The sequence below is a fragment of the Pinus tabuliformis genome, chromosome X (assembly GCF_031772625.1).
Source record: "Pinus tabuliformis cultivar Carrire ecotype Pingquan chromosome X, CPIR1, whole genome shotgun sequence".
NCBI classification, from domain to species: Eukaryota; Viridiplantae; Streptophyta; class Pinopsida; order Pinales; family Pinaceae; genus Pinus; species Pinus tabuliformis.
In genome coordinates, this window is record NC_142308.1 from 1,620,708,315 (window position 1) to 1,620,729,774 (window position 21,460).

General features: G+C 36.1%; 1 protein-coding gene across 1 annotated transcript; it reads right to left on the bottom strand.

Annotated features, from left to right (window-relative positions):
* Nucleotides 1–62: 62 nt before the first annotated feature.
* On the bottom strand, nucleotides 63–3,637 carry LOC149146247 (microtubule-associated protein RP/EB family member 1A-like). Its single transcript, XM_089446375.1, has 3 exons — nucleotides 3,485–3,637; nucleotides 3,220–3,288; nucleotides 63–185 (listed from the first exon to the last, which is right to left on the bottom strand). The coding sequence occupies exons 1-3, from the start codon at nucleotides 3,572–3,574 to the stop codon at nucleotides 78–80; spliced, it is 267 nt and encodes an 88-aa protein (XP_089302501.1). The 5' UTR covers nucleotides 3,575–3,637; the 3' UTR covers nucleotides 63–77.
* Between the last annotated feature and the right edge of the window lie 17,823 nt (nucleotides 3,638–21,460).

A 21,460-nucleotide genomic window follows, 5' to 3' on the forward strand; every position in this document is an offset into this window, starting at 1 on the left:
CTTGTACTATAAGCCTTGATCATTGTAAAAGAGGCATCTCTGTTTAGCTGGGAATTTTTTTTTGTTTATTTAGTTGCCTAATACCAAAAGTCCAATACCTTGTCTATCTTCAATTTAGTAAACACGTCTTGCAGAATTTTATAATTCTGGATCATGTCATACTCTGTTTTTGCATCGAAATTTACCTGCAATGTAGCAAATTCCAAAGGGTCATCAAATACTTCAATCAATGAATCATCAGACTTGAAATTTTTTATTAAAACTATTCATCATTAAGTGCTTCATATCTTAACTACTCGAAGAGCAGGTTTATTCATCAAACTTGAAATGCATGCACTTTTCAGCCCTGGTGAGGTGGGTATTTATATATTTTACTTCTGAAATCACTATTTACTCATAAAATGTATTTATATATTTTACTTCTGAAATCACTATTTAAGTTTGCAAAGTTATACATATTCTATTTTTAGTGTGCAAAGTCATGCATATTCTATCTGTAAATTTGAATTCTAAATTTGAATTGATAACTTTTGAATGATGCAACATATTTTTTTAACCATCAAATTATATTAAAATATGATATTAAACTACTTGTTCTCGGATCATCTTGCATGTAGTTTAATCTCTGTTTTGTTATTGAATTTCTCCCTACCTTTATCTGACAATATCCATTTTTTACTATATGTGAAGCAGTTGCAAACTAATTTGTAGTTGCTGTTCAACTTTCAGCGTTGAAGGACATTTCTGGACGTTCTCTGTATTGCTTCAACTCCGGTAACAACCTTAATCTCCTTTCCGATTTTTTGCTTCATTTCTATTTCATCCATGGACCATGATAGAAAATCCTCTTCCATCAATTGTACATTAGCCACTCAGCAACTATACAGTCTTACTTGAAAGCAGAAAGTGTTTTTCATATATTTAACATTATGTATATTATAGAAGTAAAAGATGAGTCTTTTATCATATTGTTCAAGTTCCTTTGGAGACAATGCTTAATAGTAAGTGGGTATTATGGTAAACATTTTTATTTGCTGGGGCACCCACATTTGCCTAGGATTTTATAACATAAGAAAACCTTTAAATCCCTGAAAAACCTTCCTCGTGAGGATTAGATTGTGTGGATTATGTTGGGTTTTCTTCTCACAAAGACTATTAATTTGCATAGCACTGTGCAGCTTATGTTGGTTACTCACACAACAATGTTAAATATAGATACTTTGCCTTGGCCTACTCTGTTTTGTCACTGGGCAATCCAACTTTCAGCATTGAGGGACATTTCTGGGCATTTTCTGTATTGCTTCATCTCCGGTAACAACCTTAATCTCCTTTCCGAGTTTTTGCTTCATTTCTATTTCATCCATGGGCCATGATACAAAATCCTCTTCCATCAATTGTACATTAGCCACTGAGCAACTAAAGAGTCTTATAAATTTCATTCAAAATTATTTTCCGATTGAAATGATTCAGTTAAATATATGCTTTCTTGATAATTTAAACTTTATTCCTTTGTGTTAAACTAATGCAAAGTGGTGCCATCGTGGCTGTCTTGTTTTTAGTGAACAGACTCTAGAAAATCTTAGATACAAACTTCAATACCATTAGAGAAGTCACCAGGGGATAGTGGGTCAATGAACCATCCTTCATGGCATTTCTACGGATCTGATACAGTAATTACTAGAAATGCAATCAAGTATGGCATCAATTTATGAAGATTAATATGTAAATTCCATGGGATTCAAGTATATTTCCAAGTCTGGTATGAGATTCAGTTGGTCAGACTGGTGCGGGTAGGAGTCAATGGGAGCCGATCAACATCTCGATGCAATTTATAGACCACGGTATAAGGGAATTTTTTCTTCTTAGTTGTTATATTGCTATCTAAGTTGGTCATCAGGATTTAATGCTCATGGCCGCAAGACCAATCCAATCTAGCTTAATTGAAATCATCATGCAGAAGCAATAAAAATGGGAAACATCCAAGTCAGTAGAAACATTCCCAACAATAGCTGAAAGGAACAATGTGGGACAAGACAATAGCCACGACCGATTATGGTAATCATGCATTTATGCACCACCCTCTATCACGGTCAGACAATGTTTCATGTCAAATTGTGATCAAACTGTGTAATCTTGAAGGTGGAACGTAATTTATGACTATTAAAATTGTCAAGCTGAAGAATTGACCCAGCCACAAAATATTAAAAGTTGGAAACAACATTTATGGTTCCTTGTTGAACATTCTATGTTATTCATTTACATCTTGGATTACACTCAAAGTACAGAAAATGAAGATAGTTTGTTCAAAAAAATGCCATCTCAATGTATAGATAAAGAAGGTTGTTTGTTCAACAAAATGTCATTTCCCTTAAATGAATGTCACACCTCAAACATATATTTGGTCTATTTTGTTTCAACTTTCAACTTGATCACCAACATTTTTCTTAGCTGGAATAGGTTTTATCAGATCTCTTGTGCTTCTAATGTATAATACAAAACAAGTACGCATAACGTGCGTTTGGAAATAGTAGTTACAACAAAAGTCCAATACCTTGTCTATCTTCAATTTAGTAAACATGTCTTGCAGAATTTTATAATTCTGGATCATGTCATGCTCTTTTTTTGCATCGAAATTTACCTACAATGTAGCAAATTCCAAAGGGTCATCAAATACTTCAATCAATGAATCATCAGACTTGAAATTTTTTATTAAAACTATTCATCGTTAAGTGCTTCATATCTTAACTACTCGAAGAGCAGGTTTATTCATCAAACTTGAAATGCATGCACTTTTCAGCCCTGGTGAGGTGGGTAGGAGTGATCCATCAACTCTTTGTATGTAAAGTGATGTGTTTAATTGTGCATCGAATCCAGACGGTGCATTAGGTCCATTGACTATGAACACCAGCACAGACCCTCTAAACTCCGGTCTAATATGCACCTGCAGGTTGAAAAATCTCAAGTACCAAGGTCACTTGTGTAAACTTGAGATATTTATCCTCACCTGAGCAACCTCTAGGTGCATATCAAACGCGCGTTTATGAGGGTATGTGCTAGTAAATATAGTATCATAGATTCTCCATAGATTTCAAACATTATAGGCAGAGTGAATCATCAAAAGACGAGCAGCGATTTAGAGCAACAACCTGAGCATGGATTCAAATAGAATTACATGGCAATTGTGCTCAAAAGCCATTGTGAGTTTTATTTAATTTAAACCTTGTGCATGGAGACAACTCCTGGGTGAACCATGTCTATCATTTGGCATTGAACAGCTCCTGATGCAGCCTGTATATATACACATAACCATCATCCTCATTTCAGAAATCAAGACATGAAAATGTGTTGGGCCCTCAAATGATACATACAGAATCCATTACAAATGATCATTCAATGATGGCATCCTGCTACTATAATGTTTAACATCTCAGCATTCAAATACTGGCAATAACAATGAATTGGGTATGTATTGACTATTGAGTACCTCCTCTATTTTGGAGAGATTGAGCTGCAGGGCAGAATTGATCCATGCTAGAAGCTCGTTCCTGCCTACAAAGTAGGCACCATCCATCATCCCTATATTAGCTCCTACTTGTTGAAGAGGGCTTTGTCTTAGGTTTTGGATTTTGAGGTAGATCATGAGTTGGAGCAGGGGAACCTGAACATGATCCAGGTTTAGGAACAACAATTTCAAGAAACAACCATTAGAACACCACCAACAACATCATCACTAAAATAAACTAAAACCAAAGTAATTGCATCCTATAAGAGAAGGCTACTTGGAAGACTCTGGTCATTTCCAGCAATTCCCCCCCAAGTCTGGCAAAAAGTACCACCATAGGCCTACTATTGTAGGTTGTAGGTTTTGTCTGCTGATAGTTGTCTCTTGCATCTACGAAGTTATCATTGTTATCAGGTCCTGCAACAACAACACCAAATAAAACATTAGGGTCATTCCACTAGCAATCAAACCATATCGAATATCCTCCTTTGCAACTAAGAAAGGTTGAATCCTCTTTGTGATACAATGGAAGAAGCCCTGTGGTGGAACTGACGAGGATACTTTGGTCCATATCCCACCATGTAACTTGTGGCCCTTGGATTGTCACCCAGTATGTAATCAACATGCAAGAGAAAGGTTTTAGTCCATAGACTGGAGAAAATTTCAATATTTCTAGCTCTTAGGCTAACTGAATTATCATAATGGATAATAATAACCCACCAAGAAGACATTCCAGGCACCAGAATCTGTGAGATATTAGAAAATGCCCAGCTGGATTTCTGCAGGTATTAAATTTATAGAAGCTGGGTTTCAATCTTGTATACTTTGTATTAGAATTAGTTAACATTATCTCCCATGGCAACGAAACAAAATTATATACTGCAAGGTTGAAGAAATTCTATAGGATTTTTAGTGGTACTTCTCTCATGCATTCGTCTCTGAAAGAGTATATTGTAGATATATTCAACTCAGCTTCAGCAGAAAAGCTGCCCAAAGTGATGATTGGGATTGCATAATTATATGGAGGAAACGTTAACTTCTTGCTACCATGAAATGGGAAAGAGGGCATAGTATTCAGATGAGCTGGAACTTCTAGATAAAAGAAATCAGATCCTTCCTTCTCTTGATATAGTTTTTCACACCTTTAGATTAGTCATCCATTGGTGATTCACCAACATTCATTTTAACTAATTCCAGGAGCTTACTTCTCATTGAATCAAAATGTACAGTTTGGGCATAGTCTTGTACTATAAGCCTTGATCATTGTAAAAGAGGCATCTCTGTTTAGCTGGGAATTTTTTTTGTTTATTTAGTTGCCTAATACCAAAAGTCCAATACCTTGTCTATCTTCAATTTAGTAAACACGTCTTGCAGAATTTTATAATTCTGGATCATGTCATACTCTGTTTTTGCATCGAAATTTACCTGCAATGTAGCAAATTCCAAAGGGTCATCAAATACTTCAATCAATGAATCATTAGACTTGAATTTTTTTATTAAAACTATTCATCATTAAGTGCTTCATATCTTAACTACTCGAAGAGCAGGTTTATTCATCAAACTTGAAATGCATGCACTTTTCAGCCCTGGTGAGGTGGGTATTTATATATTTTACTTCTGAAATAACTATTTACTCATAAAATGTATTTATATATTTTACTTCTGAAATCACTATTTAAGTTTGCAAAGTTATACATATTCTATTTTTAGTGTGCAAAGTCATGCATATTCTATCTGTAAATTTGAATTCTAAATTTGAATTGATAACTTTTGAATGATGCAACATATTTTTTTAACCATCAAATTATATTAAAAGATGATATTAAACTACTTGTTCTCGGATCATCTTGCATGTAGTTTAATCTCTTTTTTGTTATTGAATTTCTCCATACCTTTATCTGACAATATCCATTTTTTACTATATGTGAAGCAGTTGCAAACTAATTTTAATTGTTGTTCAACTTTTAGCGTTGAAGGACATTTCTGGACGTTCTCTGTATTGCTTCAACTCCGGTAACAACCTTAATCTCCTTTCCGAGTTTTTGCTTCATTTCTATTTCATCCATGGACCATGATAGAAAATCCTCTTCCATCAATTGTACATTAGCCACTTAGCAACTATACAGTCTTACTTGAAAGCAAAAAGTGTTTTTCATATATTTAACATTATGTATATTATAGAAGTAAAATATGAGTCTTTTATCATATTGTTCAAGTTCCTTTGGAGACAATGCTTAATAGTAAGTGGGTATTATGGTAAACATTTTTATTTGCTGGGGCACCCACATTTGCCTAGGATTTTATAACATAAGAAAACCTTTAAATCCCTGAAAAACCTTCCTTGTGAGGATTAGATTGTGTGGATTATGTTGGGTTTTCTTCTCGCAAAGACTATTAATTTGCATAGCACTGTGCAACTTATGTTGGTTACTCACACAACAATGTTAAATATAGATACTTTTCCTTGGCCTACTCTGTTTTGTCACTGGGCAATCCAACTTTCAGCATTGAGGGACATTTCTGGGTGTTTTTTGTATTGCTTCATCTCCGGTAACAACCTTAATCTCCTTTCCGAGTTTTTGCTTCATTTCTATTTCATCCATGGACCATGATACAAAATCCTCTTCCATCAATTGTACATTAGCCACTGAGCAACTAAAGAGTCTTATAAATTTCATTCAAAATTATTTTCCGATTGAAATGATTCAGTTAAATATATGCTTTCTTGATAATTTAAACTTTATTCCTTTGTGTTAAACTAATGCAAAGTGGTGCCATCGTGGCTGTCTTGTTTTTAGTGAACAGACTCTAGAAAATCTTAGATACAAACTTCAATACCTTTGCTTATGTCTGTCTGAATTCTGGACTAGTCATATCCCTGTATTGATATTATATTCCACTTGGCATTTTTTTTGTCATCCACACATTAAGAAAGCGGAAAACAAATACATGCATGTACATTTACATTTAGAATGCATGCGGAAATTGATTTAGGACTTTGCGTGTGCTCTCTGCTCTATGTTGAAACCGTTTCGCTTCTCTTTCCTTAGTAGCTAGGATTTTCACTGCAAAAAAGAAAGTAAACGATTGTTTATTATCTTAGATTGCATATTTAGGAATTGTATATGTACATCACGCGACCAACCTTAAAGGAAAACTTCTTAAGAAAGATCAACTATAAAATACATTTCAATAAACATAAAAACGCTTTGGAACCTAACGCACACCATTTAGACGTCCAGGCTAGAGACGTGTTCCGGCGTCGTAAAGCCTGGTAACTATCACTTTCATCGTAGGTTGGGTGATTCCTACTCTTTGAAATGACAAGTGCCAGTACGGACTTGTGCTCCCACGTACCATCGAGTATATATTGGGAGACCACAGTAGGCTATATCCTTTATCCTTAGGAAGCCGTGTCTGCCGCCCTATCGATCGCAATGCACTGAACACAACATTCGGGAATATTGACTGCCGTACCATAAAAAGTATTCTGCAGTTTTGCGATTGGTTTGGTAATCCCCCTGTCTAGATATCCAGAGTAGTCACTTTTGTTCCTTTTCGGACTCCTTAAAAGAAAAGGACCATCTGAGCACTTGTCACTTCAGGCTCGTTAAAAATCGAAGGCGACTAGAGTCATCTTTAGCTTTTTCTCGACTCTTAAAAATTGAAAAAGCAAATTGTGTCAAAGTGTCATAAAATTTATTTAAATCGGAATAACCTCACTGTTCCCTCGTTGGTCTTAGGGTAGGAAAATGGAGTCCACCAATCAAGGATTTCCCCTTGGAGGAATCCTGCTCCCTTTTCCTCTAGGGGAGATGTTGGTGCACCTCATATGGCTACATTGACCCTTCCAGGGCTTGCAATTGGCCTGCCAATATGCTTTTTCTCGACCTCTGCCGTTCAAAACACCGTGATTCTTGAACAATCAACTCAGCAACCAGATGATACTAGAGTTGCCCAAATCGAAGGCGACTAGAATCATCTTTAGCTTTTTCTCGGCTCTTAAAAATTGAAAAAGCAAGTTGTGTCAAAGTGTCATACAATTTATTCAAATCGGAATAACATCACTGCTCCCTCGTTGGTCTCAGTTTGACAAAATGGAGTCCACCAATCAAGGATTTCCCCTTGGGGGAATCCTACTCCCTTTTCCTCTAGGGGAGATGTTGGTGTACCTCATATGGCTACATTGTCCCTTCCAGGGCTTGCACTTCGCCTGCTGGTATGGCTTTTCTCGACCTCTGTCGTTCAAAACACCATGATTCTTGGGCAATCAAATCAGCAACCAGATGATGCTAGAGTTACCCCCAAACCTGCTATTTCGTTTGTTTCTCCCTCTCCTTTCTTTGCACTTCGTGGAAGTATGCTTAAAAAAAAATGAACGTATAAAAGTTGTTGTAATAAATATCTTTCTTCATTATGTTTACAAGCTTAGATGCCCACTCATTTAGAAAAAAACTGAACATGCTTCTTTCAACATTTTTGTGTTTTGTTTTGTACCAGAAAATGACATCAAACCTCATTGAAAATGCAATTTCCTCAATGTTATCTGGATCAACCCATATTCAACCATACCTACAAATTGCTGAACTTGAGCCAATACAATCAATGCAAAATTCAACTCCATGATATCGTACTGCAATTTCAGATGGAACACATAAGAAACACATCATGCTTCCAAAAGATTTCAATGATCTCGTAGCAACAGGCTTGCTACAAAAGGGTTCTATTATAAATGTTAAAAGTTGGACTACCTCAGCTATTGGTCCTTCAACGTAAGTTTGTATAAATTTCTTATTTCAAATTTAACATTTTTTTATTTATAACACAACCGCTTCTAACAGTTATTCCTTTGCCTCTCATTTTTCGTGTAGGTCTATAAAGCTAATAGACTTTGAAATATCTACTTCATTTGCACCCTTAATTGGCAATCCAAAAACTATGAGTATCCCCATCACATCTGATGAAAACTCTCCATCCTCATCGGATCCACATCCTCCATCAAAAATGCACTGCCCTCTTCCAACTACTCCAACCCCGTCCGTTCAACCAGTTCAAATTCCCATCAAATCGTTAAACCCTTACCACTCAAACTGGTACATAAAAGGATACGTCCAAAGGAAAACAGCTCTTCGACAGTTTCAGAATCAATACGGACCCGGTAAAGTGTTTGGTTTTGACCTGTTCGATACAAAGGGTGGAGAAATACATATTATATGTTTCAACAATGTCGCAGATTATTTTTTCGACAAAATCCAAAATGGAAATGTCTACATTGTCTCTAAAGGGAATGTAAAAGTGGCTAATAAGAAATACAACCACTTGAACAATGACTGGGAAATTTTGTTGAATGCAACATCTACCATAGAACATGTTGCCAGCGAAAAAAAACATAATCCAACAGTGCGATTCAATATAAAATCAATTGATGATATCAGAACAACAAACGTCAACTCCATTGTTGATATTCTTGGTGTTGTCACAGACATTTCCAGTGTATGCACTATACGTAGAAAAGATGGCTCTGAAGTCAATAAACAAACAGTACAACTTCGAGACATGTCAGGGTATAGCATAGATGCAATCTTTTGGGGAGATAATTTTAATGCCGTTTCACAGGAAATCTCCTCCCTATGTGCTACAGGAAATAACCCCATCATTGCAATCAAATCTGCATGTGTTGGAGAATTTAATGGAAAAAATATCGGCACTACAACGAGATCCATTGTTCTTGTAGATCCTGACATTGAAGAGGCCCATGCGCTAAAGTCGTGGTTTAAAAAAGAAGGCTCGACTGCAGCTTCTACATCTTTGACAACAAGATCTCCTTTTGGCCACCAACAAAAAAAAATAACAATTGCTGACATTTACAGTATGGATTCCTTAGAGAAACCAACATTTTTCCAATTAAAGGGCACAATAACAAAAATTGGTATGGATAGTTTTGACTACATTTCTTGCCCGTCGATTGTTGGTGGGAAAAAATGCATGAAAAAACTTATTCCACAAAATACAGGGATGTGGTTCTATCCAAAATGAAACACTGAAGTAAGCGACTGTGATTACAGATACTTATTGAAAATCGACATACAAGATCACACTGGTGAATTGGCTTCAACTGTTGCTTTCGAAGACGCGGGCTCTACAATTCTTGGAAATAATGCCAAAGACTTCTATCTATTATCTTCAGATCCAGAACTAATCAAGGAAATTGTCTCTAGAGCTCTATGGACAGATCATATCTTCACCCTATCGGTGAAGACAAAAACTTTTAAAGAAGTCCCACGATTGAAATGCGCTATCATAAAAGAAGAAAAACTGCATTTCACGACAGAATGCAACAACATCCTTCGAGAAATTCAGAGCATCTCGACATTGTAGATAAATATTGCAGAATGTGTTCCTTGCTTTTTGGAAATTCCTATTGTCCAATTTTTAAATACAACTTTACAAGATATATTGTTGCATGTCTTCTTATGAAATTTTCTTATATACCATTGAAATAAATATTCGTTCTCCATTGTATCTAGCATTATGTTAGTAGAAAAAATCACATTTTTTTTTCCTTTTATCAGCTTTACACATGAAACTACCTACATGTATGCAGAAAAAATACTAATACGTTCTTTCAAAAACATTTCTCAAATAAAAAAATTCACATGGCACTGTTCAAAACTTAGATTTTTTTCCCCTTCTTTCGCTTTCGCTTGCATTTTTTACCCTTCTTTCGCTTTCATATAATAACATGGTTGTTGTCTCCAAATAACATTCTTCTTTTCCCCTCCCTTGCTTATAGGTACCATAAATTTTGCGAATGGCTTCTTCTTCTAATAATGAATGTGCTCGAAGATACTATGCAACAAATAAAGAACGAATAAATGCACGGCGCCGTGAGCTTTACCAAGCAAAAAAAAACATCATAGAATGTCAAAAACACAAAAAACAAAAGGGTGACCAACCTTCCTCGTCTGAAATGGCCCACCCTGAAAACAATCCTCCCTTGCAATTATCAGACTCTTTATCTTCTCAGCAAACCTCTCAAACAAATACATCCATGCCTCATTGCCCTAACCCCTCCTTCGCACATGCTTTCAGCAACGTTTATACTGATCAAGCACATCGAGATTTCCGTTCAAAGCTTGATAAACTTCCACCTAAATGCCCATGCTCCATTTGTCTTGAATCATATCCTGGAATACATATCCTCAATTCCAACCACATGTATTGCTGCTCCAGATGCGCCTCTGAAACAAAGGGTCATCGCTTCTCATTATCAAAAAACATGGACCCTGGCCCTCAACCAGCTACCCTTACGTCTCTTTCACAAATAGAAGAAATGCTCATTGCTAGGGTTAACCCTATACTGCAGGTAACACATGCACGCGGTGGCCAGTATAAATACAGTGGCCACACAATTTGTTTTCCTCAAGACATTACAAAAATCGCAAACATGTTGCCACGACGTGTTGAGCACTTGGACATCCTAATTGTCACGCGTCATAGTAATGACCATAAGGCTTATGATTTCAATGTCAGTAGACATCACGTTCTCGCTGCATTGGAATACAAATTGGCTAATGACCCATACTATAAGAATGTTCGTATTGATTCCAACGCACTGGCATCCTTACCAACAATCCCCACCGATGTCTCCTCCTCCTTTCACCATTCCAATACTACATAAACCAATATTCACCTTCCACTTGAACCACCCCATGAGCTCACCGAAGATTTCACAGACCCATCCGCTGGCCAAACATCATCGTTCGTACCCATCATACCTAATACAAATACAGAAATCCAAGAAATCTGCCATTATTTGCATGCTTACAACCACCAATCTGATACTACAATTGAGTGGCCAACAATTGGTTTATCGCCAGTCAATGAATACAACACAGAAGGTCTACTCTCTATGGCTTTCCCCGCCCTTTTCCTGATAGGCGCTGCAATGCCAAATCAGCCAAGAATGAAAGCAGTGCAGTTACATGAATATGCACTTCATCTCATATGTTACTACGATAACAGATTTGGAAGCCACCCACGCTTTCGTTATTACATATATAATCTCATGATGCGGCATCGTAGTCAAGCAACAACGTCAATTTTTGTGAAAAAAAACATCACATCTAACTTTCCAATATCTATTCAAGGTCTGAACATTCGATTATAACAATTTCCAGATGAGCAATTGGCAGAGCAAGTCATGCAATTCGGTAGCTCTTTACGTGGAACAAGGTCATTTTGGCACAAAGCTAAAAATGAACTAATGGACATGATATCTCAACTCGGTTGCCCGACGTTCTTCTTCACATTAAGTGCAGCTGATACAAAATGGCCTGATCTTCATGCAGTCATGCCCGGATGTCTTCCTATTGATATTGGAAAACAACAAAAGTGGAGAAATGATAACATTATCTCTAACCCACATTTAACATCACTATATATGCACCATAGATTCACAGCATTTCGTGAGATTATCTTAGAGAAACACTTGAATACAAAAGATTACTGGTACATGTACGCATTCTACTGCATTTTTTTTCCTCCAAGAACTCTAAACAACATTCCTCACCTATTGCAAAATTATCATACAAAAACGCATACTTGTTAGGTATGAATGGCAACATAGGGGATCTGAGCACATCCATGGTTTCCTTTGGATAGAAAATGCACCTGATATGGAGAATCTCAACTGGGAAGACACAGAAGCAGTCGATATTGCAAGGCAGTTCTTCGACAAATATATTTCCACTTGGAACCCTCGTGCTCCTTCGACTCCAAACAAACCAAATGCTTGGACAAATCCCGAAGACCCTTGCCTGTTGTCCACACCGCAAATCTTCAGAACCAATCCTTTCAGTGACTATGAACAGCTCGTCAATTGTGTTGAAGGTCACACAAAATGCTCAGAAAGCACGTGCCTAAGAAAAAATGGATCCTCACTCCAATGTCGTTATAAAGCACCGTGGGAATTACATCCAAAATCGGCCTTATTCATTGATTCCAATGGCCAAAAAACATACACCCCTGCTCGGAACGACGATCGACTCAATAGCCATAACCCTACCATCCTATCTATTTGGCGTGCAAATGTTGACTGCCAACCAGTACTCTCCATACACGCTGTACAAAAATATATCGCCAAATATGCATCCAAAGCAGAAAAAAAATCTGAAAGCTTCCACGACATGCTACGTAGAATTGTCCTGGCTTCACCCATTGCTGACCTAGCAACATCTGCATTTCGAAAATTTCTTGCAGAAACCCTTGTTGATCGTGACATTGGAGCACAAGAAACCTGCCATACGCTGCAAAAATTGCCATTAACATTATGTAGTCAGCCATTCATTTCTTTAAATGTAAACCAAAAAATTCTTATGCGCCTTCCATAAACGGACACCACCTCCACTACATCCCCGCACTTCATAGATACATATATCCAGCGCCCTTCCACCCTAGAGTCCACATCACTAATAGAGTTGGCAAGATCCTGGTCATATGATCCTCGTCGCAAAACAAACAAATGGAAACAAAGGCCTACAAAAGAAATTGTTCGGGTCATACCACGTTACTCCTCCATACCATCCACAACAGAACCTTGCTACGCTGACTTTTGTAGGGTTGAACTTATGCTATACAAACCTTTTCGCCGTATCGTACAAGATATAGGAGATTCTGCTGCAGAATTCATCGCAAATTGGCAAACATTTCGCCCATTCTACAATCCTTGGCATCAACACCGCACACTATCTGATATTGAATCTGTCACAAATGATACCTCAACTATGAATGAAGCCAATCCAACAGACACCATGGAAATAAATGAATGGGAATTACTTTCCCAATTACACCCTACAAATGAGCTTCTCATAAACGACCTTGACATGCTTGGTCTTCGTGGCTTTGATGACACCCATAATTGGAATCATACCACTATCCCATTGGATCTACAAAATAATGCAATACAATTCATTGAGAATAGCTGCTCCATCCACCGCATTCTTCAAACACATCAACATACCCTGCCGACCCTTACTACATTATCTCCAATGCAAAGAAAAGCTCTAAATATTATTTTTAATCATTTTGCTAGGAAGGATTATTTACCCGCTCTCAGAATGATAATACAAGGCACTGCGTGGGAAAATCCCTCCTTATTAATTGCATCAAAGATATGCTCATAGGCCTTGCAAGCCTGGAACCTTCACCGATCATGCTCCTCGCCCCTATAGGGGTTGCTGCATTCAACATACAAGCATCGACAATCCATTATGCTTTGCAACTTCCTATAAAGGATCTTATGCCGTTAGAAGGTAGTGCTCTTGCAAAATTCCAAGAAGAACTCAGGCATATAAGATACATACTAATCGATGAAATGAGCTTCATTGGGCCAAAGCTTCTCAGCCATATTGATGAACGTCTTCGCGAGGCATTTCCCCACCAAAGAAACACTCCTTTCGGTGGTTGTTCCATAATATTGGTTGGTGATCTCGGTCAGCTACCACCCGTCAAAGACATACCTCTATATGCAGGGACGAGCCACGGAAGCGCACTGTGGAACACCTTCAACACAGTCATCACATTAGACACAACATTTCGTCAACAAGGCAACGACATCGCACAGGTTACTTTCAGGAACATTCTCCAGAACATTAGAGATGCAAATCCAACAATCGACGACTACAACGTACTCATGTCGCACACAAATTCCTTTTTATCAGAAGAAGAAATATGTTCATTCCATGATTCCATGCATCTATTTCCAACAAATGCTCAAACAATGGTCCATAATAAGCAAATGATGAAATCTCTAAACACTCCTATCGCACGACCCATTGCTGAAGATGACAACACATATTCCAGTCTTTCCTCTGAAGATGAGCAACTTGAGCGAATTGTATTGCTATGCAATGGCGAAAAAGTTATGTTGACTTCCAACCTTTGGGTTTTAGCCGGTCTTGTTAATGGTTCCCTTGGAAAAATTGTAACCATCTTTTACAAAGAATCAACTACACCACCACAAATTCCAACATTTGTTGTCGTAGATTTCCCCAAGTACATTGGGCCTCCTTGGGATGAAAGAAACCCCACTCACTTGCCTATTCCAGCAGTAAATAGAAATGGTCGTGCACAAATTCCACTGAAGATGGCTTGGGCTTTAACCATACATAAATCTCAAGGTATAACACTTCCAAAAGCAACAATTGACATTGGAAAAACAGAACGTCAAGGTCTCACATTCACAGCTATTTCAAGAGTGCCTTCTCTACAAGATCTCCGGATTAACCCCGCATTCAGTTTCGATCGTTACAGTAAAATGAAGGACAACAAAAACATTGCTCGCAGAAAAAACGCAGAAGAAATTATCTGTTCAATGCCGCCTCCAGATAATCTGCTCCAACCCGTACTTTGACATCACCAAAAGGTTTCCTCCATTTATTTACCTCATTCTATTTCATGACATACTTTTCATATCTTTCAACAACAACAAACTTTAATCAATATTATTAAATAAGCAAATATTAGAATGTCTTTATATTATCTGTACATCTCATTCTAACCTTTTCTTTCTTTTGCAGCAGGCCACATGGGCCCAGAAATAGCATACCTGCACAACTACATGTAGATTGGCAAGCAAAAAAACTGCATCTCCAGCTGTGCATTGACCTCCAATGCTGTTCAATATGCCGTTATTCACCATGCATCTTCCACTAACAATATATGGATCCCCATAGCAAAGGTAACTTCATTACCATTCATTCCAGATTCATTTTGACACAACTCACTTGCAGAGTATTACTAATAAATTTATGCAACTGATTTACATATTACTAATTCTAACAAAATATAAATTTTGCAGGTTCATTGCTACTTCTTCAGGCCTTCGCTACCTCCACCATGTTTTCGTACAACTTCAAATATGGAATGACAAGCACAATGTTCTTTAGACTATTATATTCCTTCTCGAACCTCTTTTGTTACAATTCACTGTTTGTATTTTCCATTTCAAACTTGAAAAAGGATGTTTCAAGATCAAATACCGTTTTCATTGTTTGTTTCCTCACAACTATTTGTGTTTTCCATTTCAATCTTTAAAAAGGATGTTACAACACACTATTTGTATTTTCCATTTCAAACTTTAAAAAGGATGTTACAATACACTATTTGTATTTTCCATTTCACACTTAAAAAGGGATGTTTCAACATCAAATACCATTTTGATAGTTCATGTCCTCACAACTATTTGTGTTTCCCGTTTCAAACTTAAAAAGGGATGTTTCAAGATCAATGCCATTTTGATAGTTTATGTCCTCACAACCATTTCATTGTCAATGGGTTTTAACATATTTTGTTTACAAAATCAATTGACTTTAATGATTATAATACATGTTTTCAATATATCTTCAGATTAATTTAATTTTCAATTTGAGTAATGGTTTCTTAAATAGCCCTTTCCAAATCAATATGGTTGCCCGGTTGTTGTTCGCATATTAATTTAATTTCCATTTGCAGAATGATTTCTTAAATAGCCCTTTCCAAATCAATATGGTTGCCTGGTTGTTGTTCGCATGGATTCATTCATTTATCTTCACCTTTAACTCCACAATTTTTACCAACTACAAACAAAGGTCTCTAAATAGGTTCAATGCATATTATGGCTGCTTGCATTCCATTTCAACGGTTTTAGGCATCGCTCCCTCAAATTAAAACTCTAATTCATCGACCCTTGCTTCCAAAAAAGCCCGCAAAAGCCTATTCACATTTCAATATTCTTCCACACACTATGCCTTACGGCGTTTCCTTTGCAACACTAGGTGCAAATGCTAGTTTAATTACAATGCTAACCATAAAATGAGGTAGGACATAATAAAATTTAATAGTACTAAAAAATAAAATGAAAATATTGTTTAATATATATTGTAGATCCAACTAAGGTTACACTTGTAATTCACATTAAGTAGTAGAAGCATTTTTTAATGCATATGAAGTAGGTACCCATTTGTTCTTCATATTAAAGTGTGAATGTTTTTATGATATCCATGCATGATTGGTAAATTAAGAGTTACTGGAAGCTTTATTTAAAATTACAATTGTAATTAAGATTATAAATAGAAGAAATTTTAACAAAAAAATAATGTGATATGAAAAAAATAAATTGTTTTTAATGAAAATAAGTCACATACAATATGAATTCCACATGAAATATTGAGTTGTTTTTAGTGCATGTACTTTTCTCTATGATAAAATGGATCCTAATGTTCGTTCAAGAAAAAATTCTCACAATTAATTACTTCATTTTATCCATTATCACAGTTAATCCATTATACTAGTGACAACAATGATTACATTCAAATTGCTTTGAACTCCCTAAATATAATGTAAAAGAGGAAAGTCCACGACCACGACCATGACTGCAACCCCCTCCCTTGCCTTGTACACCATCATAGACAATGAATGTGGAGTTATGACCACGATAGCAACCCCTCCCTTGCCTCGTGTCTACCATCAGAGGCATTGAATTTGGAATTAAGAGTACTCGTGTTTTCTTTGCTCTAATTAATCTCTAAGGAATCAAAACTTGATCAATATATCAAGGACTATGTTAGGCCCCTATACTACTAGTGTAACCCCTTATTGTTATTAGTACAACCCACTTATTATATTGATGTACCCATATGGTTCCCATATTGTTACTATTGTGCCCCATAGAAGCCCACTATTGTTATTATTGTGCCCTTACATTATTATTGTTATGTCGGATCTGATTATGTTATGACACCTTAGACTCCTATATATAGAAAGGAGGTCTTTTCATTTGTATCATTGAAGAATTGTTCATTTATGTAATGTAAAGGAGGTTGCCCCCTCGAAGAGGCTGAATTCTAAGGCGTTGATCTATCTTTTCTATCTTTTCTTGAGCTGGTTTCATAACATTTGGTATCAGAGCTTTGGATTCTAGGGTTTCGCTGCTCCAAACAGGTCATCGTGGAATTTTCACTATAAATTTTTTTATACGATGTTTCAGAAGTTGAAAAAGAAACCCATTTGAGAAGAAATTGCGCTGAACCTTGAATCCGAATTTCAGAGCTTTTCGCATTATATTTGTAGAGATATGATCTGAGGAAGTTGCTCTTTTTGCAGACTCCTGAATTACATTCCAAAAAGGTGACCTGGGGAAAATTGTCATAACTTTCCCTCTGGGGATCGGATTGAAATTTTGTAAGAAGGTACAAAAAAAGGATGGACTGTAGTTTCTTGTATGGATTTTTCAGATCCAAAGGTCGAAACAGTGACTCGTGGCACGTCGGACAAGTTTGCTCTACTGAACTAGTCTATAATCAAGTCACTGTGGGAGATTTTGCATAACTCTTTCTTGGAGAATCCAATTTGGATCAGACTGGTGGGATTGGAAAGAGGACACAAAAGGCTACTATAGGTCACAATTTCAGAACTTAAATATCTGAAAGTACAGAGTTACAGTCATTTCAAGATCGAGCTCCTAAAATCAAGAAAAAGCAAGATGAGGAAGTTTGATGGCAAGGATCCGGTAAATTGGATACTTCAGATGGAGCAATATTTTGATCTACATGGTGTACCACTGTTACAAAAGGTATGTATTGCATATTCATATTTAGAACCGGATCAATTTTTATGGTATGAAGGGCTTTGTTCTCGTAAACAACTTGTTACATGGTCAATTTTCACGGAGGAAATGATAGCACGTTATGAGGATACAAAGAGCAACACCTTCTTTAGAGCAACACCACAACAATTGGAAAGAGTAAAAGGGCTTTGTGACATACTGTAAAGCAAAATCATGGAAACCAAGAAGCATACCCCTCACAACTATAAATATGGAAGTGTTGTTTCTCCTAGCCTTCCAAAACCTACAAGGGTTACACCACAACAATTGGAAGAAAAAAGAGAAAAAGGGCTTTGTTACAATTGTGATAGAAAATGCACTAAAGGTCATAAGTGTGCTGAGAAGAAATTATTTTACATAGAATATGAAGAGGAGGAAGAAAAGGATCAAGAAACATCAAAAGAAGAGGACATACGCCAGGACTCCACCCCAGAGAAAGAAGAAATGAATCAGACCATATCCTGTAAAGCATTGGCAAGAATTACCACTCCTCAAACTCTCAAGATAGAAGGACATATCAAGAAGAAAAAGGTGCAAGAAGTGAAAGATCACATCGAGAAAGAAGAAATGAATCCAACCATATCTTGTAATTCATTGGTCGAAATTACCACTCCTCAAACTATCAAGATAGAAGGACATATCAAGAAGAAAAATGTTCAAGAAGTGAAAGATCACATCGAGCATCAAGAAATGAATCTAGCCATATCTTGTAAAGGATTGGAAGAAATTACCACTCCTCAAACTCTAGAGATAGAAGGATATATCAAGAAGAAAAAGGTTCAAGCAGAGAAAGATCACATCGAGCATCAACAACTTGTTCTCCAACTTTAAAGGATAACACCACTTCAGTGCAAAATCAAACGAAACAACAGGTAGATCAACATCGTAGTGAAAAATGTTTTGATGTAGGTGATTGGGTATTTTTACTGCCACATCTCAAGCAAGCTATTTATGAGAAGGAAATGTTGGCAATACTACATGCACTTAAAAAATGGCAACCTTACCGAATGGGAAGACTCTTCAAGGATGAGGATGTGGAAGCATTGTTTTGTGCTATTTCTATTATTCAACCAGATTGGGTAAATGAAGCAAGGGATGAATGGAAGAAGGACGAAGAAGTATGGCCACTTATTCAAAAGTTGTAAAAGATCCCAATTCAAACAATATTGCCAGAAATTGAAGAGGAAGGAAAAATCATATTGGAACCTGGAGCAGTCACAGAAACAAGAACCCAACAGCTACGAAATCGATCAATTTTAGAGTATCTCATCAAGTGGAAGAACTTACTTGTTAAAGATTCCACATGGGAGGACAAGAATTTTATACAGAAGCATCAAGAACTACTCAAGCGTTGAGGACAATGATTTTTGAAGGAGAGGGGCATGTTAGGCCCCTATACTAATAGTGTAACCCCTTATTGTTATTAGTACAACCCACTTATTATATTGATGTACCCATGTAGTGCCCATATTGTTACTATTGTGCCACATAGAAGCCCACTATTGTTATTATTGTGCCCTTACATTATTATTGTTATGTCGGCTCTGATTATGTTATGACCCCTTAGACTCCTATATATAGAAAGGAGGTCTTTTCATTTGTGTCATCCAAGAATTGTTCATTTATGTAATGTAAAGGAGGTTGCCCCCTCGAAGAGGTTGAATTCTAAGGCGTTGATCTATCGTTTCTATCTTTTCTTGAGCTGGTTTCATAACAAACTCCATCAAGAAATAGATATATCACATGCGAAGCTCAATAGGATTTTCAAAAAGAGTGTGAAATAACACTTATCTTTGTTTTATGAAATAACTCGAGTGAGTCGAATGAATGGTGAGAAACACTTACCAGGGAAAGGAAGATTTTTGGTCCGTCCTTATTTCTATTATTATTTTTTCTTAGAATGAAGGGAAGTGTTTAAAAAAAATATTAAAATTATTTTAAATTAAAAAAATGTATATATGTTTGCTTATGTTTTAGTTTTTTTAAATATATATTTAGTTTTAGTATTTTTTTATTTTCTAAAAAATATATTTAGTTTTTGGTATTTTTTTATAACAAAAATTATATTTTGTTTTTATAAAAATGGATTTTAAACATTCCATTCATGCTAAATTTGTGATTTTATGATAGAAGTTTAAATTATATATAAAAAATTAACTTAATGCCATGTGTTGTGTCACTGAGATGGGTATTATACATCTCTTCCTTGCTAAGTTATAGAATGTGCTTGGGTTTTCTTAATGCAATAAAATTTATTCTACTCTTCATTATATTTTGATATGTTCAACTTGCACCTAATAAAACAATAAAGTTAAAATAGGTTTGCCTTTGTCTTTTTTACATCTTTGTCCCCGTTAATCTTGGTCTTAATAGATTAATTGTCTTATGGTGGCCTTGAGTGGTCACTCCCATTAGTTGCATTCTTTTTAGTTTTCTGTTAGTGACATTTCTTAGGCTTGATAACGTGTTATTTAATTTATCAAAATGTGTTATTGTCTATATTATAGTTAAATATTAATATTACATATGTTGGTTTTGAGAATGGTTTAGCAAAATGTTCTCAAAAGGTTTATATATTGTATTTTATAATGTAATGATTCATTGCTTGATGAAATTGTTTTGGATACCTTTTTAATGATTCATTGATTGATGATATTGTTATGGATTTTTTTTAAGTATATTAACTTGTATGTGATAAAGTCAAAAGTCACATCTTTTTTATATTTTCATTGGTCAATTTCCCTTAAGGCCATCAGGTTCACCATTCAGTCACAGGTTAAAGAAATATAGGACTCATGAATTGGCATTGTCCAAGCACTTAAACCTTTAAACTTGTTTTTTTTAGTCACATGATACTTCCTTTCTGTGAAAATTATTCATGAAAATAGTCTCATGGAACATGGGGGGCCTCAGTATTAAAGGAAAACAAAGACTCCTAAAAGAAAAATGGTACACAAAGCACCCATGAATAATGTTGATATAAGAAACAAAATATTAAGTCAGGTTCTACCTCATATAATTAGCAAATGGGGGAGGAATTGCCAAGTAGTAGTGATTGATGCTTAGAGATACTTGGGTGGAATGACAATTATTTGGAATGATCAAGACATCAATATTACCAATATGTTTACCTATTTTCGCATTATGAAAATACAATTTTAGTAAATTGACATCGAGGACTACTACCATGTATCCAATGTTTATGACTCCAATATCACGAATGGAAAACCTCTATTTCTCAATTCTATTTTCAGCACAAGTAATTTATACTTCCCATCTCCATGGATTATTGGGAGTGACTTCAATATTATCAA